The 26,401-nt window shown below is 39.8% G+C and overlaps 1 protein-coding gene across 4 annotated transcripts in view; it reads right to left on the bottom strand.

Moving 5' to 3' along the window:
* KIDINS220 (kinase D interacting substrate 220) overlaps window positions 1–26,401 on the bottom strand; it is a 162,111-nt gene that overhangs the window by 15,514 nt on the left and 120,196 nt on the right. For 3 of the 4 annotated variants that reach the window (XM_077812560.1, XM_077812563.1, XM_077812561.1), the window contains 4 exons: window positions 19,987–20,165; window positions 18,243–18,469; window positions 14,868–14,912; window positions 11,181–11,291 (listed from right to left, as the gene is read on the bottom strand). In XM_077812560.1, the coding sequence (XP_077668686.1) occupies window positions 11,181–11,291; window positions 14,868–14,912; window positions 18,243–18,469; window positions 19,987–20,165 (562 nt within the window). The remainder of the gene's footprint in view (window positions 1–11,180; window positions 11,292–14,867; window positions 14,913–18,242; window positions 18,470–19,986; window positions 20,166–26,401) is intronic. The other variant, XM_077812562.1, reaches the window with a different exon arrangement.

Here is a 26,401-nt window from a genome sequence, read left to right as displayed (position 1 = left end):
CTTGTCCTTGTTGAACCTCATCAGATTTCTTTTGGCCCAATCCTCTAATTTGTCTAGGTCCCTCTGGATCCTATCCCTACCCTCCAGTGAATCTATCACTCCTCCCAGTTTAGTGTCAACTGCAAACTTGCTGAGGGTGCAATCCACGCCATCGTCCAGATCATTAATGAAGATATTGAACAAAACCGGCCCCAGGACAGACTGTTGGGGCATTCTGCTTGATACTGGCTGCCAACTAGACATGGAGCCATTGATCACTACCCGTTGAGCCCAGTGATCTAGCCAGCTTTCTATCCACCTTATAGTCCATTCATCCAGCCCATACTTCCAGCCATCCTCCAATCCTTCTCTATTTTAGAGACTCCCTCCAACCTCCATCCTCACCTCCCTGTATGCCAGGGGCTCACAATCTCCCCTCGTGTCATGAACTGTGCGCTCCCTCATTTCTCCCTTCCTTCTTCTTCCACCATTCACCCCCCCATTACATGGCTGGGGCTCTGTGTGTCCCCCATACCACTGAGCCTCATTCTCCCCAGAATACCAGGGGTCCTGTGTACCTCTCAATTCCCCTCTGCAAGGGTCTGAGTGGCCCACCATCCCCCTCTCATCATCACCCAATCCACCCATGACAGGGGCCCTTTTCCCTCAACTATTCTTATTCCTTTTCTGTCTATCTGGGAGATAAGTAATTCAGGATGTCAAAATTTTAAACTGTACTGTGAGCTTGGAGGCTCTGAGCATAGAATCATAGAATATCAGGGTTGGAAGGGACCTCAGGAGGTCATCTAGTCCAACCCCCTGCTCAAAGCAGGACCAATCCCCAATTTTTGCCCCAGATCCCAAATGGCCCCCTCAAGGATTGAACTCACAACCCTGGGTTTAGTTAGGCCAATGCTCAAACCACTGAGCTATCCTGTGACATGGGCAGAGAGGAGATGAGGGGTATTATTATGCTGGTAAGCATTAATGACTGCTTTGATTTATAGACAATTACAAAGAGGACTGATGCTGCCAGATCTGCTAATCAGATGCAAGGGTCTCTGTCTCCCTCCCCCCATTTCCCTCTTCCGATTTCACAAAAATCAAAAGGATTCTGCCCACTGACGCCTATAACATTCCCTGAAATTTTGGAACTCATTGGATGTGGTATTCAAAAGTTATCACATTACATACAGACAAACAGAAAAATTCCACCAAGACCTCTTTTGCCAGTATAGTTCTGTATATCAACTATATATTAATTTCCCATTCAGAGCTAACAGATTACTACATCTGTGTTATCTTTTAAAACCACTAACTCATTTGTGTATATAAGTTTGCTTGCTTTAACCTTGTGATAACTCTCTCATTTCTTTTCTTAGTCAATAAATCTTTAGTTAGTTTATTACAGGATTGGCTACAAGCATTGTCTTTGGAGAGAGATCTAATGTACAAGTTGATCTGAGGTAAGTGACTGCTCTCTTGGGACTGGGAGCAACCTGAATATTTTGTGATCTTTGGTGTATAGCAACCAACTATCACTAAATCCAGCTTGACTGGGTGGAGAGATAGACTGGAATATCAAGCGGATTGCCTCTGATTCTGTTTTAAGACTGTTATAGTGCTTTCGAGTTCATATTCCTTACTGGGTTGGTGAAATCTAATTATAGAAATACAACCCAGTCTGGAGTCTCTGCCCTGCTTCTTGACAGTCTGCCCTGAGATTGGCACTAATGCTCATGAACCACTCCAGACAGTGTGACACAATGGTTTACAGAAGAACACAAGAGACAAAGAGCACACACTGAAGAAAAAAAGTATAGTTCTCTATAACTTTCTCCCTTAAAACAGAATGATAAAAATCTAGGGCTGGAAGGCACCTCCAGAGGTCATCAAGTTCAGCACCCTGTGCTGAGGCAGGACCAAGTAAACCTAAACCATCCCTGAGAGGCATTTGTCTAAGCTGTTCTTAAAAATCTCCAATGATGGGGATTCCATAATAGCTATTCTCTTAACAGCTAACCTAAATCTCCCTCGCTACAGATTCAGACGATTATTTCTTGCCCTACCTTTGGTGGACATGGAGAACAACAGATCACAGAACATATTTGAAGTCTGTTATCAAATACCCCTTCAATCTTATTTTCTCAAGACTAAACATGGCCAGTTTTCTTAACCTTAACCTCATAGGTCAGGTTTTCTAAACCTTTTATCTTTCTTGTTGCTCTCTTCTGGACTCGCCAATTTGTCCACATCTTAAAGCACGATGTCAAAAACTGGACACACTACTCCAACTGGGACCTCAACAGTGCTGAGTAAAGTGGGACAATTAAGCTCCATGTCTTACATGCAACACTCCTGTTAATACACCCCAGAATGATATTAGCCTTTTTCACAACTGCATCACATTGTTGACTCACATTCAATTTCTGATCCACTATAACCCACACATTCTTTTCAGCAGTACTGCTGTTTAGCCAGTTATTCCCCATTTTGTAGCTGTGCATTTGAGTTTTCCTTTTTAAGTGTAGTAGTTTGCACTTGTCTTGACTGAATTTCATCTTGTTGATTTCAGACCAATTCTTCAATTTGTCAAGGTCATTTGAAATTCTAATCCTGTCTTCCAAAGTGTTAGCAACCCTTCTCAGCCTGGTATTATCTGCAAATACTATAAGCACACTCTCTACTCAATTATCCAAGTAATGAATGAAAATATTGGATAGTACTGGACCCAAGACAGACCCCTGCTGAAAGAAATTTCAACATTAAATGTATTTCTACATATTTAAAAGGAATAAGAGAGGTTTCAAAATATTGTAACATTTATTTAGTGGTAATAAAACAATGTAAAAATATCAGTATAATTGGGAAAGTTCAGAAAGAGTTAGTTCTACTCACAGAAGAACATAGTTATTGAAAAGTGCCATCTAAGAGTGAATGCTATACAGTACAACTTTAATTATCAAATGTAATAGTTGGAGTTTTGGATAATGAACATAGTTAACTGTTGTTAGTAATTGTTAATATTTGCATTTGTTAGTATTGTGACATTGTTTTAGCTAACAGGGAGTTTTGGAAAATTTAAGTTTAACTGTATATCTTGGCTTTAATCTTCTCAGCCATGTGCAAATATCTGGATCAAGCATGATTAACAACTTCGGTTGCAACAGTTCAATATGAGACTGTGGTGAAATATTTCCTTTCCAAAGTCACCCTTAAGCATTCCATATATAGTAAACTATAAACATCTAAATAGTTAAAGGTACCACTACATCAGTAGTCTCCAACCTTTTTAAGCACAAGATCACTTTTTGAATTTAAGTACAACCCAGGATCTATCCCGTCCCTTCCCAGAGGCCCTGCCCCTTCCCTGAAGTTCCGCCCCGCTCATTCCCTCCCTCCCCCATCACTCACTCTCCCCCACCCTCTCTCACTTTCACTGGGCTGGGACAGGGGGTTGGGTGCAGGAGCAAGTTTGGGTGCAGGAGGGGGCTCTGGGCTGGGGCAGAGTGTTGGGGTGCAGGAGGAGGTATGGGGTGATGGCTCTGGGAGGGGGGTCAGGGCTGGGGCAGAGGGTTGGGGTGCGGGAGGGGGGTCAGGGTGCAGGAGGAGGTATGGGGTGCTGGCTATGGGAAGGGGCTAAGAGCTGGGGCAGGGGCTTGAGGTGCAGGAGGGAGTTCAATGTGCTGGCTCCAGGAGGAGGCTCAGGGCTGGGGTGTGGGCTCCCGACGGGCAGCACTTACCTTGGGCGGCTCCTGGTCGGTGGCGCAGTGGGGCTAAGGCAAGCTCCCTGCCTGCCCCGACCCCATGCCACTCCGAGAAGTGGCCAAAATGCCCTGTGGCCCCTGGGGTGGGGCACGTGGCTCTGCATGCTGCTCCTGCCTGCATGCACTGCCCCCACAGCTCCTCGTTTCTGGTCAATGGGAGCTGCAAGGGTGGTGCTTGCAGGCAGGAGCAGCGCGCGGAGACCCCTCCCCGCCAGGAGTTGTGGGGGCATGCTGGTCGCTTCCAGGAGCGGTGTGGGATCAGGGAAGGCAAGGAGCCTGCCTTAGCCCCGCTGCACCATCATACTTTTAGCGGTCAGAGCTTGCGATTGACTGGCAGAGGCTCCAGGATCGACCAATCAATCACCATCTACAGGTTGGTGACCACTGCACTACATCATCTGGAATTTCAGAGAAGGCCATAAAATGCTACCTTACTTTTATCATTACACATTCCGCTGTGACACTCCAGGTTTTCAATCCTTCCTCTTCCTTTTCTAGATAACTAATTTCTGCCTCTGGCATCATAACCCAACACATATAAATTCATTATTATTCAGAGGTCTCAGAGGACATCCAAAACCTCTGTATAATCATAGGATTACTTAACCAAAGGGCTCAGCCCTGTGGAACTCTTACATTCCACAGAAATGATGTTAATCGCCAAAAGCCCCTCAATTTTGTAGGAACAGAGCCCCTCTTCAGCTCCACTCGTGCAAAGCTTAGCTCTGTGCACAGAAATCTAAGATCTGTGTGCAAGACAGAACAGAGTGCTGGGGAGGGAGAGTGCAGAGCAGGAAGAGACATTTCTGAAAGGTGGTAAAAGCAGAGACCTCTATCTGTAATCTGGTTATTCCAGATGTCCCCAGAGCCATCAGAATTGCTAGTTCTATTAGCAGCACACCCACATAGCCTTCACAGCTCCTCCTTATGGAATTTTGGTTTCAGCACTGTGTAACATCTAGGCACCACAGGACTGAAGCTAAATTCCTGTGAAGGTCCATCACTTTAAATAGGCCACACTGCAAAGAAATTCCACTTCTCCAAAGTTTTGAAGCGCAACATCAAACAGTTGTTGCTTTAGTTAACTACAGTTCAGTTATCAGGGTTTACCTGTAATTCTTTATGAACAATAAAGAATGTATTTACATTCTCTATAGTGTTTCTCTCTTTTCTCTTTATTTAAGTACTTCACTTTCAGAAAGATTCAAGGAAAGAATCACATTTACTCTTGATAATGAGAACACCTACAGCTACACTAGACAATATTTAATTTAATTTTTTAAAGGATATAAATCCTAATATACTTCAAGGTATAAACCAATCACTAACTGATTAATGTTAGGAAGAAGCTTTCCCTCTGAACTATGTAACTGCCCATACTACAGGCTTTCTTGCACCTTCCCCTGAAGCATCTGGCACTGCACACTACTGGGAATAAGATACTGGATTAAATGGATGACTGGTCAGATCTGGTATGGCTATTCTTATGATTCCAAACAATATAGAGGCTGCTAGGTATACAAGAAGAGAGGCTGTTGCAGGCACATAGGGCAATACTAGAGCATTATTTGTATTCCCTTCTTATATAATCTTTATGTTTTCCAATACTTAACTTTTATAATCACTTTTACCTTCTTAACCTTCTTAGTCTCCTACTTACCAGATAGTTTTGGTCAATATTTCCCCACCCACACACTCACTTTTGATATTCACAATTAATTATCTCATAATTATTTCACGGTCTGTAAATAGTAAAAGATATTCCAGTTTCTTTTACAAATAAACACAATTTTAAATAGAGCATTTAAATACTAACAAAACTACAGATTATGGGGTTTTTTTAACAAATACATTTCTGTTCTAAAGGGTAACTGCAATCTAACCTGAAGGTAAACAAAAAAAAAAATGTTTTGATTCTCTTGGTTAAAACTTACACGTTTTTACCTTGACTTGATTGCTTGAGAAACTTGTCCAAAAGGCAACAAAAAAGGTCATAACATTTTTAATCATTCTGATATTAAAATTTTTATCCAAGTTGTCAGCACAATTCAGAAATTTTTAGCGATATTTGAATGTATTATTCCAATCTTCTTCTTATTCCAATGTGATTTCTCAACAATATTCTGACAATGAATGCAGTGAATAAGAGATGCTGAAAAGCATGAAGTTAATCCTCCCATAATCACAATTTACTGATTAGTTCAAATTATACTTTTAGTGGAAAAATCTATTGTAATGTGAAAAATGATAGCCATAAACTATGGCCAAAACTATTTTATAATGGTGTTGCTAACATAAATACTCTAAGAACAATGTGAAGTTTCAACAGTTTGTGAACTGTGAATCAATCAAATATAGCATCTGTAGATTAACACAAAGAAATAAAGAAGGAAATTTCGCACAGAGTTAAGATGGAATAGGTATTCTTGCATTAAATCAAAATATTTTAGCAATCAAGAGCAAGTCACTATTTCTGCATGCATTAGAAGTTAGTTTAGAAAGAAGCATTTTTATCTATCAAAAATTATATGGAAAAAATGCTAAAAATATTTAGATTTTTGTTAAAGTATAAACTATTTGAAACAAATACACATTAGTCCAAATCACTCTTTATAAATAGCACTGCCTGAAGAATAAATAACGTAATTGCTTTGGGGATAATGTCGTCAGGTAAGTGAATTAAAACTGTACTTAAACTGACACATTTTTCAGCTTAGAGAACATTACACTGAAAAATATTTGCCATGCAAAAGCTAAAAGCAAACCTAAGGGCTAGTAATGAGCATTAATTTATAGACAGCCTAGCATGAAGAGCCAGTATGATAGCTTTTGCAATGATTCCATCAAATAAGTGAATGACAATTCATAGAAAGTTGCTGTACCTGTCTCTGTTTGTTTAACCCAGATTTACACAGCTTCAAGAAAGGGACAAAAACAGAATGAAAAGACAGAAGCTTAAAGTGAAACAACAAAAATGTCTAAAGATGTAATAGACACTTATGCATTCATATTAATCTAATTTAAAACAGTGCATGTAAAACTAGCTTTATAATACAAAGTTAGTATACTGAGATTTTTTTAATACTGCAATAAAACTTTTAAGATAGATATTTCTGATAAGTGACTTTCTCCTTTTGTACTTGTAAAAAAACAGATGAATACTTGTTGAGGTTTAATATCCTAGGTCAGAGGGAAGATCTGCATCATTTTTGCAGTGAAAAATCTTGGTTTGCAGCCTAAAATTCCTTTGTCATTTCAAAATTAGGTTACAACATTATTTGCTGAATAATTTTAAAGTCCTCATAGCTAAGCAAGGAAAACAGAGCTGAAAAGGTAGATTTTGAGAACAAATAGTAATTGGGTTTATAGTTTGTATTCTAAGGGGATTAATTTCACATTAACATTTGCAAGAATAAGTGAAAAACTTCCCAGGCTACATCCTTTGTCCATACCCAGATCTGTCCATTAAAAAAACACTTCCATTATTTTTAAAGGATAGGCAAGGTTTACGTACAATTACATGATTGCACAGGTCCATTTTAGGGCCACTTCAATGAAAGTACATTATATGCCTCAAGACACTACTGATTTCATACAACAGGGAAAACAACTTTAAAACAATACAATTATGTTGAGGCATGCTCCATCCTAACAAATGTAATTAGTAATGCAAACTTGAATCATGATATATGTTGGTAGATAACATAGATCTTGTTCATATTGCAATCTGGTAATAAACTCTTTAGACTGGGCAGAGATCATGCCTTCTTTGCTGTCTGAATAAAGTGCCCAGAAAAACATGGGTGCTACTGGAAAACAAAAGCGAATACTGTTTCATTAAAACTACCACACTATACTCTACTGGCACAACAAACTGCTTACCTGTCTACTTGGATTTTGGAACAGACTAAAGAATACTAAGTTCGTTGTGAAGAAGATACTTTGGAGACTCCAAGACAAAAGTACAGCAAGGGTCAGTATTATAATGCCCTGTAGGCCGAATGCTGCACTTACTGAAGTTAATGGCAAAGTTTCCATTCCGTTTCAATGGCACACGATCAGGCCCCAAATCAGTTAATTTACTGAAGAGAACCAGCATTAACCGTGCAGGGAATTTTAACAGTATTCTTTATCCACTATTCCAGAAACCCATGAAAATTATGGACTAGATAGGGCTGGAACACAAAGTACATGTTTGAAATATATATACACGTGCGTGCGCACTCACACAGTGCCTACAATGTACTCTGCACAACATAATGCACAAAAAAGACTAAACGTAATTATAATCACACGAGTTTTACACCCACATCAGTCCACTACTTTCCAAGAAGTTACTTCAGATTTACACGTATGTAGGAAAGATCAGAATCAGGCTCTAAGATTTTAGGATCTTGGGTTATAAAACTGGTTAACTTTATTGACATATTGACATCAACAGCAGGAGCCACAAAGCATGAAGAGGTATTGTGCAACCATAGAATCACAGAAATGTAGGGCTGGAAGGGACCTTGAGAAGCCATTAGCTCCAGTCCCCTGCACTGGGACAAGACCTTCTCCACACAGCTCTACCAATTCACGGAAATTTTGACCCATATAAAAAAAAATGGGTTTTCCAGAGATACCAGCTCCTTGCATTGGCCAAAGAAGCTTACTAAAAAGCAAGTCAAGGGAGCTTCTCTCCTCTACTCAGGGCTAAATAAATCAACCCTTCTAGCCCCTGCAAAACTCAGGATTCAAGACTGAGCTTTAATCCTACATGTGGTGCTCGTATTAGATCACCAAACTAAAGGATTTTTAGTACACTGAATTATTTTGCATGCATGGATCCATGCATTAAAGAACAAGTAAAAGCTATAATCATATATAGTGGCTAAGATGCATGGATTAAGGACTCCCTAAATACTTGGACAGAATTATTACAGTCTATTATATCCATCATTTGTGGATAACTCAAGTGTCTCAAACACCTCTATTGAGCCTGTAATAACTCTGAAGAATTCATCTTATACTCTCAATGGAAGCATGAAAACAGTTCATTTTTTCCATCATGGTTAAATCAATGGAGAACAAACACATTGAGTAATATTGTCTCTGTCTTCCACAGAAATTTAACCAGAAAGCCAGCAAAGTCAGTATTACATTGCACAGGGACTCCCCAGAGGTTTAGGGATCGCTAAGCCATCCTGACTGATAGAGCCTACTTGTGAAAGGGCTTTCAGAGGATATGGGATGGTAGGGAAGCATACCAGAGCCCTTCCAGCCTCCTTCACAGAGAGCAGAGGAGAAGACAATCAGGTATTAAAACAAAATAATTCACAAACACTACAAAATTCAGAATCAGGGTTTTAACTGCCCCATTAACTTTACATTTTGATTAAAATATTACAGGGTTTCAGAACAATATATGATCTTGAATGCTGCTATATGTAGGTTCAGCAGCATTAGTTAAAGAATGAGAAACACTCTGTGCCTATAAAATCCTTAATTAATATTATTTTAATGCAGGCTTGGTCTTTGTTGCCATAATTATGCTGGAATTCTTGTTTTTCCCATTGTTGCGTAATTAAAAAAAAAAAAGACATTTTATGCAAACCTTTTCCTGCATCAGTGAAAGACAAAAAATACCTCAAGTCACACATTTAGGCTGTTGCAGATAACAGGATAAAGTAATTAAGATAATGGTTAAAACTATGTTAACCTTTTTGTGTTGGCAGTCACCAGAGCTTGATGGCCAGAATGGTTTTCTATTGACTTCTACAATTAAGAGTTAAAACAGCTACATATAAAGGAAGATATCTTTCTATGGATATTTATAATGAAATAAAGACGAAAGTTGTGGAACACAAAATTCTAACATTAACTTACGCATGAGTAAAGGTAGACCTTAATATGCTAGCTCATGAATATGATTATAATATATAGCAGATTTTTGTTATTTTTATATAAAGTTGCTTTATGCTGTAATAACTGCAGCAGCTTTATGTGGGATATGGGAACAAAAGAGAAGAGGATAGAAGAATAAAGTTAACCAGCCATTCAGTTCTAAAAACTAAGTAATGAATGGCCAACTGCTATTCCCCAGTCCTTTTAACCATCAGGGAACTGCTGGTGAAGATGGAAAACACAGTACTCTTAGCTGAAGACTCTGTACTTCATAGCTACTGAGAAGGTCAGGGAAGACTAAGAGGAAAATAATACAGTAGGTCTTATAAGTAAATATTAGCTCTTGAATTCATTCACAAACTACATTTATTAGTGTTCAACTACTCTATTTGCCCACCAAGCCACTGATGCAGTGTTAGTGAACTGCAGTTAAAATCAATGCAGACTCATTACTGCTGACAAAGCAATGAGATGCTAAATTTCCACACCACATGACTACTCATTTACCATTGAGAGGGCTGTGGGTGAAGAAAGCCCCTCATCGGCATCCTCCTTGATAATATCCTAACAACAACAAAATATTATGGTTTGGGTAAAATGATTAAGGGCTCAAAAAATATGAAGTAAACAATGAATGGAAATACGTCTAAGAATAATACATCATTCAACAGAAACATTTGTTTTACTGAAGTGATTAAAAAAGATTTTAAAATATTTTAAAGCTATGCCAAAAGGCATCAATATTCTAGTATTAAAGTGATTGTCAAATGAGGCTTTTGTTTTCTTAAGCTTCTTCAGTTCTAAATTCTCTTTTGAACACCAATCTATTTCAGTAAAATATGAAAATCTTTAAAAAGGGATTTTATTTTTATTTCTATATGCACCTAGAAAAAAGCATAGAACTTATTTTTGCTTTTGAAATGTAAATGTAAGATTTGAACCACATGTACTTTTAACGTAAAACTAAAACTGACGTATACTGAACATAAAATGTATTTTGTTTTAGTTTGAATTAAAACAATTTAAAATAAGCAATCCTTTTACTTAACAATAATTTTATTTTGGCCTTTTGATATCCCACATTCTATCCAAAACAATAGGATGCAACTATATTTTATCCTAGTCTTTCGTTATATATTATACAAATATATATTCTCTATATAAAAGTGTTTTACAATATTTTACAAAGTGAGATATAAATTTACAAGTACAGATGTTTATGTCATACTACTAAGTCACATATGTTATTTACGGTAGCAGGAAATGGGTGTTTTCACTAAAAAGTCATCCTGCCAATCCCATGTATCAGTAAAAACTATTCTAATCTTGGTTTTTGGATGTTAGAATTAATTTCCATTCTATATATGGTATTTACTAAAAGTAAAAACAAAATACATTTTAAATTTCATGTTAGCAATATCTTAATTTCTTAAAACTATTTATAAAAATATAGTGTATTACTATATTGCAGTTAACAACCTTACTGTTGTATTACTCAGTATTCTTATTTTTTAGGTTAGTATTTTAATTTTCCTTCAAAATACTTACTAGGCCATTGTTCTGATCTCTGGACAAACCCGTTTTTAATGATGGACGTGAGATGTGATGAGAATTGCCAGGATAGTACCTTGGCATGTAAAGATATGGGGCAAAGAATGGCTATGGAAAGAAACATGTAACAAAAACAAAAAAAAAAGAAAGGACAACATTACACAAATCAAAATGTAATAATAATCAAAAGAAAAGCTATTTCAACAAAATACAACTTCTTCTTAAGAATGCTAAATTTAATAAAGTTAGAAATTGCAAATACTAAAAGCTTTATCTTTTACTTATTCAAAAGCTCTAGGGTTAGCTTTTCAAAGTTGCTCAGTATTGACCTCTCTGCACCCACTGATGCCAATAAGAGTTTTAGCATTGACTTCACAGGGGAACAGCTGAAGGTGAATGCTGAACACTTTTGAAAGTCCCATCGCAATGTCTGGAGGGGAGGGGTCAGGAGGAGTGGACAAAGAAGGATGAAGGGTTTTTTTTTATTGCTATTAATTTCACCATCACAAAGCTCTTTAACTTACAATTACAGTGAACAAGAGCTCACTACAGTTTGCAAAACTTCGTAATATTCATCCTACTTGGATATCTATAGAACTACATAGAAAATGGAGTGCATGGCACACAACAGTGGAAGTTTTGATTATAGGATGCTTGTTGCATCCAATTTTTTTTTGTCTGAATAAATAAGAGACCAGACATTAAAGCTACCAGTTTTTTAAATTTCTTTTATTTTTAGAGTATTTAATGCAATCATGTTCAATTTTTAGATTTTTGCATTTTTACAGCACATTATGATACGCTATAAAACTACAAGTATACAAAATGTAAATTCTTAATACAAAAATATTTTAAATCATAATGTAAATTTTAATTACAATAAAACAAAGTTTTTATTAGAATTATTGTTAAATGTTTCTTGCTTTGAAAAATATAAGGTAGATAAAAAATACTAATTGACTCTAATCACTCTTGTGGAGCAGGCAAGTATCTCTCTCCCTCTCTCTTTCTTTCTTTTTTTTTTTTAAATAGATGGGATTTAAGGAGACAAATGTTAAGTAACCTGCAAAACATATAAAGCATGCCAGTGTCTGAGTCAGAATTAGAACTCAGGAGTTTACATACCATGACCAAATTTAGGATTCTGTATTTGATCTGTGAATGTCAGACAACAATACCACCTAGACCAGCACCCCAAATATGATTGGATTGTTATCCATCAGTGTGTTATGCAAATACAGCAACTGTAGACGTGCAAAATAGGGAATCCTGCAATTGATGATGCAGATAAGATAGGTAGAAACTGCTTTTCAAACATTGCAACATATTTATTTTGACCTGTAAATACATTTGTAATTTTGAAGTTTACACATTTAATGTATTGTCTGATCCCAATTTTTAATATTTTTATAAAAAAGTGCTACAGTGTGCTTTTAAAATTATTTTTTTCAGTTCTTTCCTTCTCAGTTTTCTTATAGAGCCAGGCAATATAAGACTCATGTGTTTAAATAAAATAAAGAGATCAAAAATAATCTACCTTTAGTTTCCAGGAACCAAGGCCATATCTGGAGTACTGTGTCCAGTTTGAGGCCCCAGACTACAAGAAGGATGTGGAAAAACTGGAAAGCGTCCAGCAGAGGGCAACAAAAATGATTAGGGGACTGGAACACATGACTAATCATGGAGCATGTCCTCAAGGAATCAATTCTGAAGCACTTAGATGAGAGGAAAGTGATCAGGAACAGTCAGCATGGATTCACCAAGGGAAAGTCATGCCTGACTAACCTAATTGCCTTCTATGATGAGATAACTGGTTCTGTGGATGAAGGGAAAGCAGTGGACGTGTTATTCCTCGACTTTAGCAAAGCTTTTGACACAGTCTCCCACAGTATTCTTGTCAGCAAGTTAAAGAAGTATGGGCTGGATGAATGCACTACAAGGTGGGTAGAAAGTTGGCTAGATTGTCAAGCTCAACGGGTAGTGATCAATGGCTCCATGTCTAGTTGGCAGCCGGTATCAAGTGGAGTGCCCTGGGGCTGGTTTTGTTCAATATCTTCATAAATGATCTGGAGGATGGTGTGGATTGCACCCTCAGCAAGTTTGCGGATGACACTAAACTGGGAGGAGTGGTAGATATGCTGGAGGGTAGGGATAGGATACAGAGGGACCTAGACAAATTGGAGGATTGGGCCAAAAGAAATCTGATGAGGTTCAACAAGGACAAGTGCAGAGTCCTGCACTTAGGACGGAAGAATCCAATGCACCGCTACAGACTAGGGACCGAATGGCTAGGCAGCAGTTCTGCAGAGAAGGACCTAGGGGTGACAGTGGACGAGAAGCTGGATGAGTCAACAGTGTGCCCTTGTTGCCAAGAAGGCCAATGGCATTTTGGCGTGTATAAGTAGGGGCATTGCCAGCAGATCGAGGGATGTGATTGTTCCCCTCTATTTGACATTGGTGAGGCCTCATCTGGAGTACTGTGTCCAGTTTTGGGCCCCACACTACAAGAAGGATGTGGAGAAATTGGAGAGAGCCCAGCAAAGGGCAACAAAAATAATTAGGGGTCTGGAACACATGACTTATGAGGAGAAGCTGAGGGAACTGGGACTGTTTAGTCTACGGAAGAGAAGAATGAGGGGGGATTTGATAGCTGCTTTTAACTACCTGAAAGGTGGATCCAAAGAGGATGGATCTAGACTGTTCTCAGTGATAGCAGATGACAGGACAAGGAGTAATGGTCTCAAGTTGCAGTGCGGGAGGTTTAGGTTGGATATTAGGAAAAACTTTTTCACAAGGAGGGTGGTGAAACACTGGAATACGTTACCTAGGGAGGTGGTGGAATCCCCTTCCTTAGAAGTTTTTAAGGTCTGGCTTGACAAAGCCCTGGCTGGGATGATTTAGTTGGGATTGGTCCTGCTCTGGGCAGGGGGTTGGACTAGATGGCCTCCAGAGGTCCCTTCCAACTCTGTTATTCTATGATAGTTCAAATTCAAAACCAGTAGTTTAGAAATTTCTCATGGGAAGGAAATTCTGGAATATTCTCCTTCTGGAAAAATCAAAACTGTTTTGGTTCAATTTTTCCTAAATGAAGTGAAGCAGCTGGTTGCCCTGACTCCCAGAGACTCCTCACGCCCCCCTGACTTTGTTGCATCGTGTAGCTCACGAAAGCTTATGATCAAATAAATTTGTTAGTCTCTCAGATGCCACAAGTACTCCTTTTCTTTTTCCTGATTTTGGGGACAGCCCAGGGAGTCCCACTGGAGAGTCAGGGAAGTCCTCCACAACAGAGCAGGGATCCCAGAAACCTTGAGAGCCTTGGCTCCAGTGGAGGCTCTCAGGCCCCCCAAAGCTGCCACGGTCCCTGCTGTGGAGCCAGAAGCCTAACCCCTGAGAGCCTCTGTTAAAGTCATCGTACCCAACAAGCCTTCCAGGTTCCCAGCACAGCATCCAGGGACTTGACTCTACACCTGCCCAGAGCCATGTACCCTGGAAGCTATGGGGTCCTTGCCCAGACAGTCTGCATGGTTGAGCTCCCCCAGAGCCATGGACTGTGGAAGTGTGGGCTCCCCAGCAGCCAGTCAGGTGAACTGGCAGAAAACCAGGCAAATTACTGATGGAATCAGGCCTACAGTTCTGCAGAAGCTCATCAAAACCAAAATGCTGGAAAATTCCCACAAAGCTCACCTGAGGACTAAGAAACTGGTGTGCTTTGTACACGTTCCAAGGAAGCTGTAAATGAAATGAAATGAAAACTAAAGAACTAATGTCTAAAGACAATATATTTCAACTATCTAGCTGGGACAAGCTATGACTCTGGGTAGTTTATGAAATACTCAAATAACTCCGTTGTCCTAGTGGCAAGGTGAACTCATCTTTGGATTCTCTCTCACGTTTACCAGCGAGGGAGTACACTTCCAATGTGTGACAGTACCTATCAGATTCTGCTACAACCTTTAATCCTTTGGTATTGATGCTAGACAGAAGACAGCAATCCAAACTGAAAATGCTAGTTTCCTCACTGTGAGCTACTCTCTTTGACTTGAATATTTTGCAGTACGCATGAGGTCCCGAGAACAATAGTCTTCCTGTTACAATAGTGGAAAATTGCTCCCAGAAACAACATTTTAATTTTCCCCTACTTAAAATGATTTAAGACTAAGTATCAATCTAGGCCTTAAACCTCCTAATTATTACAGAAATATATCATAAAGTCCCTTGAATGAAGTCTGTTTACCATGTGCTACAGGTTCTATATAGCAATCTATTCCTGGAAGAGAAGGAATTTTATTTCAGAGTTTCACATGTTACTTCTTGAATTATGTAATTTAAACGATTATTCCCTCTCAAAAAATCTTCTAGCCACATCAAACTTTGGGGAGAACTTGAGTGTGTGAGATGACGAATGATCATCTTGGGCAGAAAGGCTGTATCCTCCTCCCTCTACAGCAGGTCCTCCGAATCAAATAGAGGCTGGGTCAATCACTATTTTTGATTCTTTTTGGTCTGCAACCTGTAAATTGGTCAAAAATTATTCCATAACCCACCATTTCCTATCCCCCTTTGGGGGATTTTACTGCTTGAAATTATGCTTTTTACTGCCTGGGTATAGACTGTGCTCAGTTATTCCCTGATTCCACAACTGTGGAATTAGCTCTCCATTGTAGACTCTCGCTCCACAGTCTCAGCTTTCATTTAAAAAATAGGACATTTCTAGCCCTTATGGTCGCAGGGATAACATTGAAAACTGGAGATGACCATAAATATATACTGAGGGGAACCAGAGGAACTTTGGCTTCCCAAGTTTGCAGACAACCATACATCAGAGATGTGATGGGGGTCTTCTCCCAACCATCTCAATACAGGCCCAGTAGGCTGCATGATTCCACGGCCATGGAATTTTTCTTTCTGGCCCTGGAATTTGCCATCCTGCTGCCGCCTGAGTTCTGACATTATGTTTACTGTTTTTCTGACTTGCTGAGACCTGTCTAGAGGTACCTCTTGCTCTCCACCTTTCCCTAGAAGAGGGAGTTAATTGGATCACAGTGCATGCTCTCTGCATTGTTCAATGAAGATGAGCAGAGAACCAGACCTGGAGTCCAGCTTGTAGGTAGGGAACTGGGGGACTAGAAGTGTACTTTGGTAAGTTGCACAGCCTGGAGCACAGCACAGCCCTGGTAGATGGCTTTCTACTACTTATCGGAGAGCTACTACCATGGTAACCTCCCTGTGCTCTACTACCTAGCAAGACATGCTGCACCTGGTCAGAGCACCCCTCTCCTCTGGATTCAGCCATGCAGAAGCCATGCTGTCAGGTGTAGGACTGAAGCTTGAATGGAGAAGCCTCCCTTGATCCTGCGAGATTAAGTCTTGTCTGAGAGGGAGAATCCACGGGGCTCTGACTGCTACATCTAGGAGCATGCTGAACCAATGCTGGCGAGCCCATGCTGGAGCGATCAGGAGCACCTTGTGAACCAGAGAGATTGCTGGAAAAGCATACAGCAGGCTGCCCGACCATGGATGGAGGAAGGCATTGATTACAGCGCCCCTGTCCCGTCCCAGCCGAGCCTCGAGCAAAAGAGGTGACACTCCTTGTTCTGTGCTGTGGTGAACAAATCTTCCTGGGGAGTCCCCCACCTCTGGAAGATGGCACTGATTACCTCTATGTGGAAAGATGGTGAGAGGAGGAGGACCTGCTGTGGCGATCTGTTAGCATGTTCCGTTCCCCTGGGAGGTGCATGGCCTCTATGTGGATGGAATGAGTCATGCAGGAGTTCCATAGCGCAAGGGCTTCCTGACAAAGGATCTTGGAACAGGGCCCTCCTTGCTTGTTGACACAGAACATCACTGCTGTATTTTCCGCCAACACTTGCACCGTCTTGCTCGCAAGCTGTGGGAGGAACACCTCGCTTGCCAAGCGCGTTGCCCTGAGTTCCTTCACATTTATGTGAAGGGGCAGCTTGTCTGTGGCTTTATGTGGCTTTATGTGGCTATGAAGAAATCAGTATGTACAACTTTACTTTCTGTTTCCATGTGCCTGTTTATTGTAGAATCATGGAAGGGACCTCCAAAGGTCATCTAGTCCAGTCCCTGCACTGAGGCAGGACCAAGTAAACCTAGAGCATAATTGATCAGTGTTTGTCTAACCTGTTCTTAAAAATCTCCAGTGATTGGGAAGCTGACTACTTCTTGTTCTACACCTTCAGTGGACATGGAGAACAACTGATCGCCGTCCTCTTTATAACAGCACTTATATTTGAAGACTGTTATCAAGTGTCTCTCCCCCCCTCCCCCCGCAGTCCTCTTTTCTGAAAACTAAACAAGCCCAGGTTTTTAAGCTTTCCTCGCAGGTCACGTTTCCTAAACCTTTTATCATGTTTGTTGCTCTCCTCTGGACTCTTTCTAATTTGGCCACATCTTTCTCAGAGGGTAGTATCCAGAACTGGACACAATACTTCAGCTGGGGCCTCAACAGTGCATATGACACTCCTGTTAATATTCCCCAGAATATGTTGACTCATATTCAATTTGTGACCCTCTTCAGCAGAACTACTGCCTAGCCAGTTATTCCCCCATTTTGTAGCTTTGCATTTGATTTTTTCTTCCTAGGTGAGAAGTAATTTGCACTTGTCTCTATTGAATTTCATCTTCTGATTTCAGGCCAATTTGTCAGTGCCATACTGAGACAGCACCTGAGTAAATTAACTGTACTAGTAATTGTGTATTGAAAAAAAAGCTCACCCTGACACACCCACCAAAAAAATTCCTGCTGTGTCCCACCATTTAATAGTGTCTCTAACTAAAAAGACATTTTCCCTACAGTTTGCCCTTTTGTTTCAATTTTCCATATGCTTTTCCATTAGATTGCAGTAGACGGGTGACCATCCCTGCAAGTTTTACCATTTTTTCCTGCAATTTTCTCCTGTCTGTTTTTTTTGGGTGGTTTTTTTAGGTGGTGGGGGGTTATCTGTTTTCTTTTCCTTTAAGCATTTACAGGACTAGCTGCAATATTATGAGATTAAATCATGCTAAGTGTGATTTAATAGTTAATTGGTTACTTACTCGATTATAGAATGGATGCTGAGGTCCTGTCATGCCACTGTAGTAGCTGCTATGAGGTTGTGGCGACACAACTCCACCATTGAAAGGCCCATTGAAGGAGGTGGATGAAGAGCAGACTGATGAAGGCTGACTGAACACTGATGATGCTCTGGGTGTTGCCTCAGGTAAGGGCACTGTGGGATATGGTAATCCTCCAATATTCATTAGATCTCTTGCAGCACGAACATCTGAAACATTAAATATGTATACAAGATGAGGAAAGGAGATGGACTCAATGAAGTGCTTAGTTTTAAGTTCCTTTCATTATTTGTCAATTCACTGGAGTTAAGTATGCAACAACAAAAAAAAGTGGACTTAGGGTAGTTCCAAAGGCTTTCGATTGTCATGTATGAGAAACCAGCTGAAGAAATGGGCAAGCCAATCAAGAAAACGTCAGAATAAGAGGATAATAAACAGGTTTCAGAGTAGCAGCCGTGTTAGTCTGTATTCTCAAAAAGAAAAGGAGTACTAGTGGCACCTTAGAGACTAACCAATTTATTGGAGCATAAGCTTTCGTGAGCTACAGCTCACTTCATCGGATGCATTCAGTGGAAAATACAGTGAGGAGATTTATATACACACACAACATGAAAAAATGGGTGTTATCATACACACTGTAAGGAGAGGGATCACTTAAGATGAGCTATTACCAGCAGGAGAGCGGGGGGGAGGGAGGGGGGACCTTTTGTAGTGATAATCATGGTGGGCCATTTCCAGCAGTTAACAGGAATGTCTGAGGAACGGGGGAGGGGGGAGAATAAACATGGGGAAATAGTTTTACTTTGTGTAGTGACACATCCACTCCCAGTCTCTATTCAAGCCTAAGTTAATTATATCCAGTTTGCAAATTAATTCCAATTCAGCAGTCTCTCGTTGGAGTCTGTTTTTGAAGTCTTTTTGTTGTAATATTGCAACCTTTAGGTCTGTAATCGAGTGACCAGAGAGATTGAAGTGTTCTCTGACTGGTTGATGAATGTTATAATTATTGACATCTGATTGTGTCCATTTATTCTTTTATGTAGAGACTGTCCAGTTTGACCAATGTACATGGCAGAGGGGCATTGCTGGCACATGATGGCAAATATCACATTGGTAGATCCTGAGCCCGAATGTCTACACCACAGTTAAACAGACCTTTAGCCCAAGCCTGAGTCAGCTGATATGGGCCAGCTATGGGTGTCTAATTGCAGTGTAGACATACCCTTAAAGAACTCAGTCTGTTTAGCTTGTATGGTGACTTGATTTGCGTACAAGTATTTTCATGAGGAAAAAAATCCTGGGTACTAAAGGGCTCTTTAACCTAGTGGAGAAAGGCATAACTCAAAAACCAATGGCTGGAAGCTGAAGCAAATTCAAACTGAAAATAAGGCACGCATTTTTAAACACTGAGAGTGATTAATCACTGGAACAAGCTACTAAGTGAAGTGGTGGATTCTCCACCTCCTGATATCGTCAAATCAAGATTTTGATGACTTTATGGAATACATGCTTTAGTCAAACACAAGTTATTAGTCTCAATGCTGAGATCACTGGGTGAAATCTAATGGCGTATGACCATCAGACTAGATGAGCTAATAATCCCTCTGGACACAAATGCTACAAACCTAACTCAGAGGTAGTGAGTGTTCCAAGCGGTAACAACATCTATAATGAAGAAAATTATAATACAATTTTCCATTTTCATTTTATCTGAAAACATACTCACCTGCAATGATTTCTCGTAGCTTTGGATCTAAGTTTACAGTACATGGCAAAAAGGTTTTTACATCACGTGCTATAAGTACTGGTGTCCGTGAAGATAAAAATACTTCAAAATTCCGTATGTCCCCATCAATTTCAAGCAGAGGTTCAACATCTTTAGTTGTAGGAATATTCTTTGAAATTCTAAAAAAAATAAACACCAGACAGTTAGGTAAACTTCAAATAAGCCAAATTTATCAAAAAAGTAATATTTCCATTTCAAATGTTGCCCCAGTACATACTATCACATCCATGACACCAAATCCTTTGGGGCACAGAACTGACATGCAGAAGTTAGAGTATGTCTGCATTTTCTGCAGACAGTTTGACTTGGCATTACTTTTTAAGAAAAATCCAGTGTTTCAGATAGTTCTCCACTGTGACATGACAAGCACTACATTTAGAATGCAACAACCTACATATGGATAATGTTATAATACCTAAAATAGGATGAGGAAATTATCTGGAAGCATTAAGCTTAAATATCCATTCTAATCTTGGTAACCAACTGAGAAGTTTTATGATTAAGGGTTCTCTCTCCATCCTTAATTCACACTGTCTCTAAAAAACCAGCACAGTCTCAATAGTCTATACCAACTATGCATGACACAGCTAGCTAACTGGTGGCTCTGCCCAACAACATACTAATAGTCTCTTGTATTACGCATACACTGGCATATGTCTGAAGGAAAAATATTTAATATTTAACTTAAAGTATTTTTAAATTTCTTACCAAGTCACTTTAACTATGTCCAATGAGTTTCAGGTTATATCATTAGCTGAAAGATCTCTTATTTTTATGATTCATTTTAGAATCTTGTACCAAAGTTTTATTCCACAGGCAACTTTTACAGCTGATTATACTTGAAAAGGGTTTATTACAGAAATGCTGCCAGAATCTTAACCATAATAACACCACTAATATTGGAATATATACATGCATAATAAGAACAGCAAAAATTTAAAATGCATTTCAATACAACATACTATTTATTTTTGCAGCGAACTGCAATGGACATAATAAATTTTTAAAAATACTTAAAATGAGTATAATAAAGCTTCTAAAATGTTAATATTTATATTAAGGCCCCAATCCTGCAAAGCCTTACTCAGGTGCTTAACTTTACACGAAGCACTTTAGTTTTGCTGCTTAACTGTGAGAATTCTATTGACTTCAGCAGAACCACTCACTGTGCATAAAATTCAGCATGTATTTCACTCAATTTAATAACATTTCTAGAAATGACATTGTAGTGAGGCAGTGTGGTGCCCCACCAGCCCACAGAGGGAAGAACCTCCCTGGACAACAAAGTGGGTGGAGCCAGGGGATCCTGCACCTGCCCCCCCAGAGGTCAAGGCACAGGACAGGAAGTATAAAAGCCCAACCCCAGAGCTCGCTTGGGCTGCAGCTGCTGGAGAGGCCAGATGCCTGTGGCCTGGCTCCAGCTTGGGAGACCCCGGCAATCCGCGGCCAACCTGAGGACTGGCTGGACCAGCCAATGCCTAATGCCAACCAGTGCACGGAGGAGCCACCAAGCTTACCTGTCGCCACCTACCCAGAGGAGCTGCCAAGCCTACCCCTCGCCAGCTACCTGGAGGAAGCCATGGTGCTGGAACCCTCTGAGGACACCACCCTGACCCAGGTACCCTATGAGGGGGAGTCCGGAAGTAGCCCAGGGGCAGCTGACCCTAGTCTGGCTGCAGCACTGCCAACGTCAGTGTGTTGCGGCCAGGATCCCCACTGACACAGCAACGGGTATTCTGCTGCAGCCAAGCCCCAGGCTGGGATGCAGTGGAGCGGGTGGGCCTGCATCCCCCCTACCACCCACCTCGCGGGTGGCAGTCTTCCCCCATCCCTGGTCGCTCAAAGCCAGGAACCTGGGGTTTGCTGTTAAACTATTTGCTCAGGCCTTGCCAGAGGGCCTGAGCTTCTGCTTGTTTGCTGGCCCTGCCCTGACCCAGGGCCCGGGCTTATATTGAACTATTTGCTCAGTCCCTTCCTGAAGGTCTGGGCCATAGACTGAGTATTCCTCAACCCAGCAGAGAGGGTGTAGCGAGGTGCTCCACCACCCCGCAGAGGGCCGAGTCCCCTTAGACATATTATAACTGTGGTAATAATGCTCATTATGTAATATGGTAAAATCCTGTTAAACAGAAAGATCTGATGACCGTATTCCTGTATAATGTCTCTATATAAAAGTTAACTCTTGTAACAATGGTAGGGATTTGTTAACTTGTTAAAACTTCCTGAATAAATAAGTAAAAAGTTCAGCATGTATGTACATCACTGCAAGATCATGACCTCAGTAGATAAATCAGTGTTAAATTTTTAGGAGTGATGTAGAATCAATGAACTGAGCTACAATATTGGAGATTGGAAATTTCACTGGACAAGCCAGGTACAACCACTCACTTCTCAATCAGGTTCAAGAAAAAAAAAAAATCATGGTTGAGGTGACTGTTAGCTACAGAGACTGTGTGCTAGAAAAGGAGGAAAAAATTAGAAGGTCGGAGGCAGTATCAAAATAAAGCTAGGGTTTACGCTCATGCTTTAATCTCTGCAGAGGCATCTGACAACGAATATAAAGTATAAACTCTCAAATAAAATAAAAATTATTTAAGTTCCTCAATGCACCAAGCTTCTATTGAATCTTACATGCAAATTCCACTAAAACTGAATTTAAAAGACTGGTTAGATGCAGGTAATCAAATATATTCAGAAACATAGAACAGAAGTGGCCTCTTAAAGAAGCACAAAAATCATAATAAACTGATCGGACATTTTAACATATTGTGACAACTGACAAACCATAAAATGGTCAGATTAAATAGTTAAAAAGTGGCCTATCCATTTCAATACTTTTTAAAATTACAAAACAAAAATGCCCAAAGAAAAGGCGATAGAGATTTAAATAAAAAACACAGCTGACGAGTCACATGAAATAAATTAGATGAATTTTAATACCAGCTCTGCTTAAGCCTGAATGAGAACAGTGTTCTGAATATGATGAACAATGCTACTGTTCAGAAGCCAATAGCCCACTGCTGGGCTAAGATTGAAGTCTCTCTTCTAACCTTCTGAACTCAATACATTAAACTATTCTGTTGAAAGGGATATTTATGTAAATGAGAATCTTTTGGCAAAGGGCCACAAAAATCATATGTGCCTGTATTTCTCAGATAAAAAATTAAAAAGGTTAGCATACAAAGCACTTTAAAAGTGACTTATACTTAAAATATAAGTGAATAGATTCAAAATCCACACATTATGACCAAGCCTACATTATTCTTGTTTAGCAGTTGGATTTTCTCAGAAAGCAAATAATTTTTTTACAATCAAAGGCATCAAAGAGTTAATGAAAACTTTCAACATTGCAAAATATTAACTGTTTCAATGGCTTACAACTTCTTACTAAGAGATGCTGATCACCCTGATACTCTCACTGAAATCAGTGGGAATTGTGGATACTGAGGTCCTCTGAGGAACAGACCCTAATATAGCAAGCACTCTGTAGTGCCAGTATAATATAATAATAGAAATGTAAGGATTTATTTGGTTTTTCTCATATGCCATTTTTTATGAGGTTAAATGTTGTTTTTTCTAAAATTAACAAATTACTGATTTTAAAGCTATCTGAAGAAATATTTCAGGAGTATTAGATTATTTTTGGCTCTTTCCTCATTTAAAAGTGATCTATAGCTAAAACCCAACAGTTCCAGCCCTTAAATCAGTGGCACCCAAACTGGGGGTGGGGGGGAGGGAGCGAGGGAAGGGCACGTAGAAATGTTCCAGAGGGCTTGTGTCCAGGCCCAAGCCAACTCCCATGGGGGGCAGGGAGGGAGGGAGTGACACCTAGCCCTGCTCTGCCACCATCCCAGCTCCAGCCCCACTCCACCCCAGCTCTGCTCTCATTCCATCTCCTCCCCCAGGCCAGCTCCGCCTCTAGCCCAGGCTCCTCCCCCATCCCCAGTTCAGCCTCCAGCGTTCCTTCAGCCCAAGCTCCTCTGCTGAGCCAACTGTGCAGTAATGGATGGAGGGCGAGTACAGATTCCATTCCTGGTAAGGGAGCTGGGGGGGCGCAACAGGAAAAGTTTTCGCACTTCTGCCTTAAATTGACAGTCAGCTGGGCAATTTAATATTTTTCAAATGTTATCTTAAACAGTTGCTGAAAGTACAAAGTAGCTGTTTTTCATATTTAGAAATTATATCGTATGTTCCCTATATCTATTATAAACATGTGATATACAGTAATTACTGGTGTGAATGTCTCCCTGTCCTCTATCAGGAGACTCTGTTAGATTTGCTCCAGTGTTTTTTTAGTTTGTGATCATCTTACCCTTTAGTGGCTGGCCTTAAAAAAAAAAAAAAAAAGGGCCTAAAATTTATGACAGCTAAAAGGAAGTCTCACAAGAATCCTACAAACATTTATTTTGATTATGGGTTCTAAACACATTGACTAAATGGTTCTGAATGGCTCAGGAGATAGTGATCTGAATTACATGACAGGTGAATATTAAATATGCTGATCATTTAAAAAAAAAAAACAACTTAATCTGGTAGTAGTAATTATTACTACAGTGCCACAGGTGTACATGATGCTTTTCAGAATAAAGGATACTGAATGGGGTAATCACAGTAATAGAGGGAGGCCAAGCAAAAATGCAAAAACACATAGTGCATGATGAGGCCAAGATGAACACTATTTAGAGAAGCAAGTGGATGCTGTAGAAAATACAGCCCCTTAACACTTCCCCTTCCTCTCAAAAAAACATGTAGGAACAACTGGAGTTCCTAGGACTTCCAGTAGCTTTCTTCAAAAGAAAGAAAAAACATGTGATGGTCAATACAATACATAGAACATTCACTCCAATGCCTCAAGTGAGGGAGCATCCCTGACCTACAGTTGTTTGTTTTCACAATTATGGGGACCTAGCAAGTAGTTCTAGAAGAAAAGCCAGGAAGCACTTTATGATCAAAATGAAGCAATGTCTGTTCAGGGATTTTCTACCAAATTGCAATACAAGAGAGCAGAGCTGAACAGCACAAGCCAATTCCCAACGGATTGTGGGGCATGATACAGGATGATCCTACTACGTTTAAAACTGTTTTGGGAAAATTCAGTTACAGTGAGCGCTATTAAACCCCAGCATTTTCGGCTCAGAATATCTGCAGTAACTGCAGTATTGTTCTATACATAGAATAGGAAATATCACAGTCCATAATCACTACTTAGTAGCAAAACTCAGGGTGAAATCCTGGTTCTATTAAAGTCAATGGCAAAATTTCCACTGACTTTAATTGTGGTAGGATTTCTCCCTCTGACCTTAATAGTGCTTGCTGTAAATTCTACAGAGTCCAAAAACCTAACGTTTGACAGTAAGCTACAGTGCAACTAGTGCACAACTTGGGAAGTCAATCAAAAGAATCCTGGTATATGAGCAAAAAAAAAAAAAACCCCATGTATTTACACACACTATATTTGGGACCAGAAAAACACATGATCTCAAGAACATCTAAGATAACAGAGTTCTGAGTATAAGTGAGCTGTTTCAGAAGATAATTTGCGAAAGGGACAGGATTTACAGGAGTGACCTTTTAAATACAGCAATATGTTTAACAGATGTGGTAAGGTTGGGCAAGTTTGACGCGGCGTTATTTTGTCTATATCAGAAAAAAATGATTATAAGTTTTCGGTGATGCTTTGGTTGCTTAGGGTTTATAACGCTACATGAGGTACCTAAAATGGAATCAAAGCACAACAGATCAAAACAGCACAATAGACTGTGCAAATAAAGGAAAAATAGCTAGCCACAAAAGTCAATTTCACTTGACTTCTCTAGCTAAAAATGGAAATCAGTAACACGGAACATGAGATGAGGGTGTGCGCAATCCTATTAACAATTACATATCTGAAAAACAATAAAAAATGAGAGAAAAATAGTATAATGTATGCTTATTAATACTAGCAGTAAACTAAGCAGTCAGCTGAATTAGCTAATTAGATTTTTTTTAATGATTTGATGAGAGCAAAAGGATTTACTAACAAAATGTACATTTAAACAATATCAGAGTTCCAATAGTGGATTTTTAAAAAAAATCTGCATTTCCATAAAAAGCTGGGCTTGCAAAATCTAAACACAACACGGCAATTTTTTAGGGGTCTACATTGCTCTTTGCTCCCCAGCAGAGAGGCAAGAAAACGAGAGTTTAATATCAGCAGGTTGAAAGCTTGCCTTCTCTATGTCTGCACGCCATATTCCCTGCCCATTTCCAAAAGGCAGCATGCATCGGAAATGCCAGGATGTGAATCTTGGCATTTCTGAATCTTGTTTCACCTTCCCACATGTTTCACAGCAGAAAGTTACTATTTGGGCTGCAG

This window comes from Eretmochelys imbricata, chromosome 3, assembly GCF_965152235.1.
Source record: "Eretmochelys imbricata isolate rEreImb1 chromosome 3, rEreImb1.hap1, whole genome shotgun sequence".
NCBI lineage: Eukaryota > Metazoa > Chordata > Testudines > Cheloniidae > Eretmochelys > Eretmochelys imbricata.
Note: the sequence above shows the minus strand (reverse complement) of the source record. Positions and strands in the feature narration are given on the sequence as shown.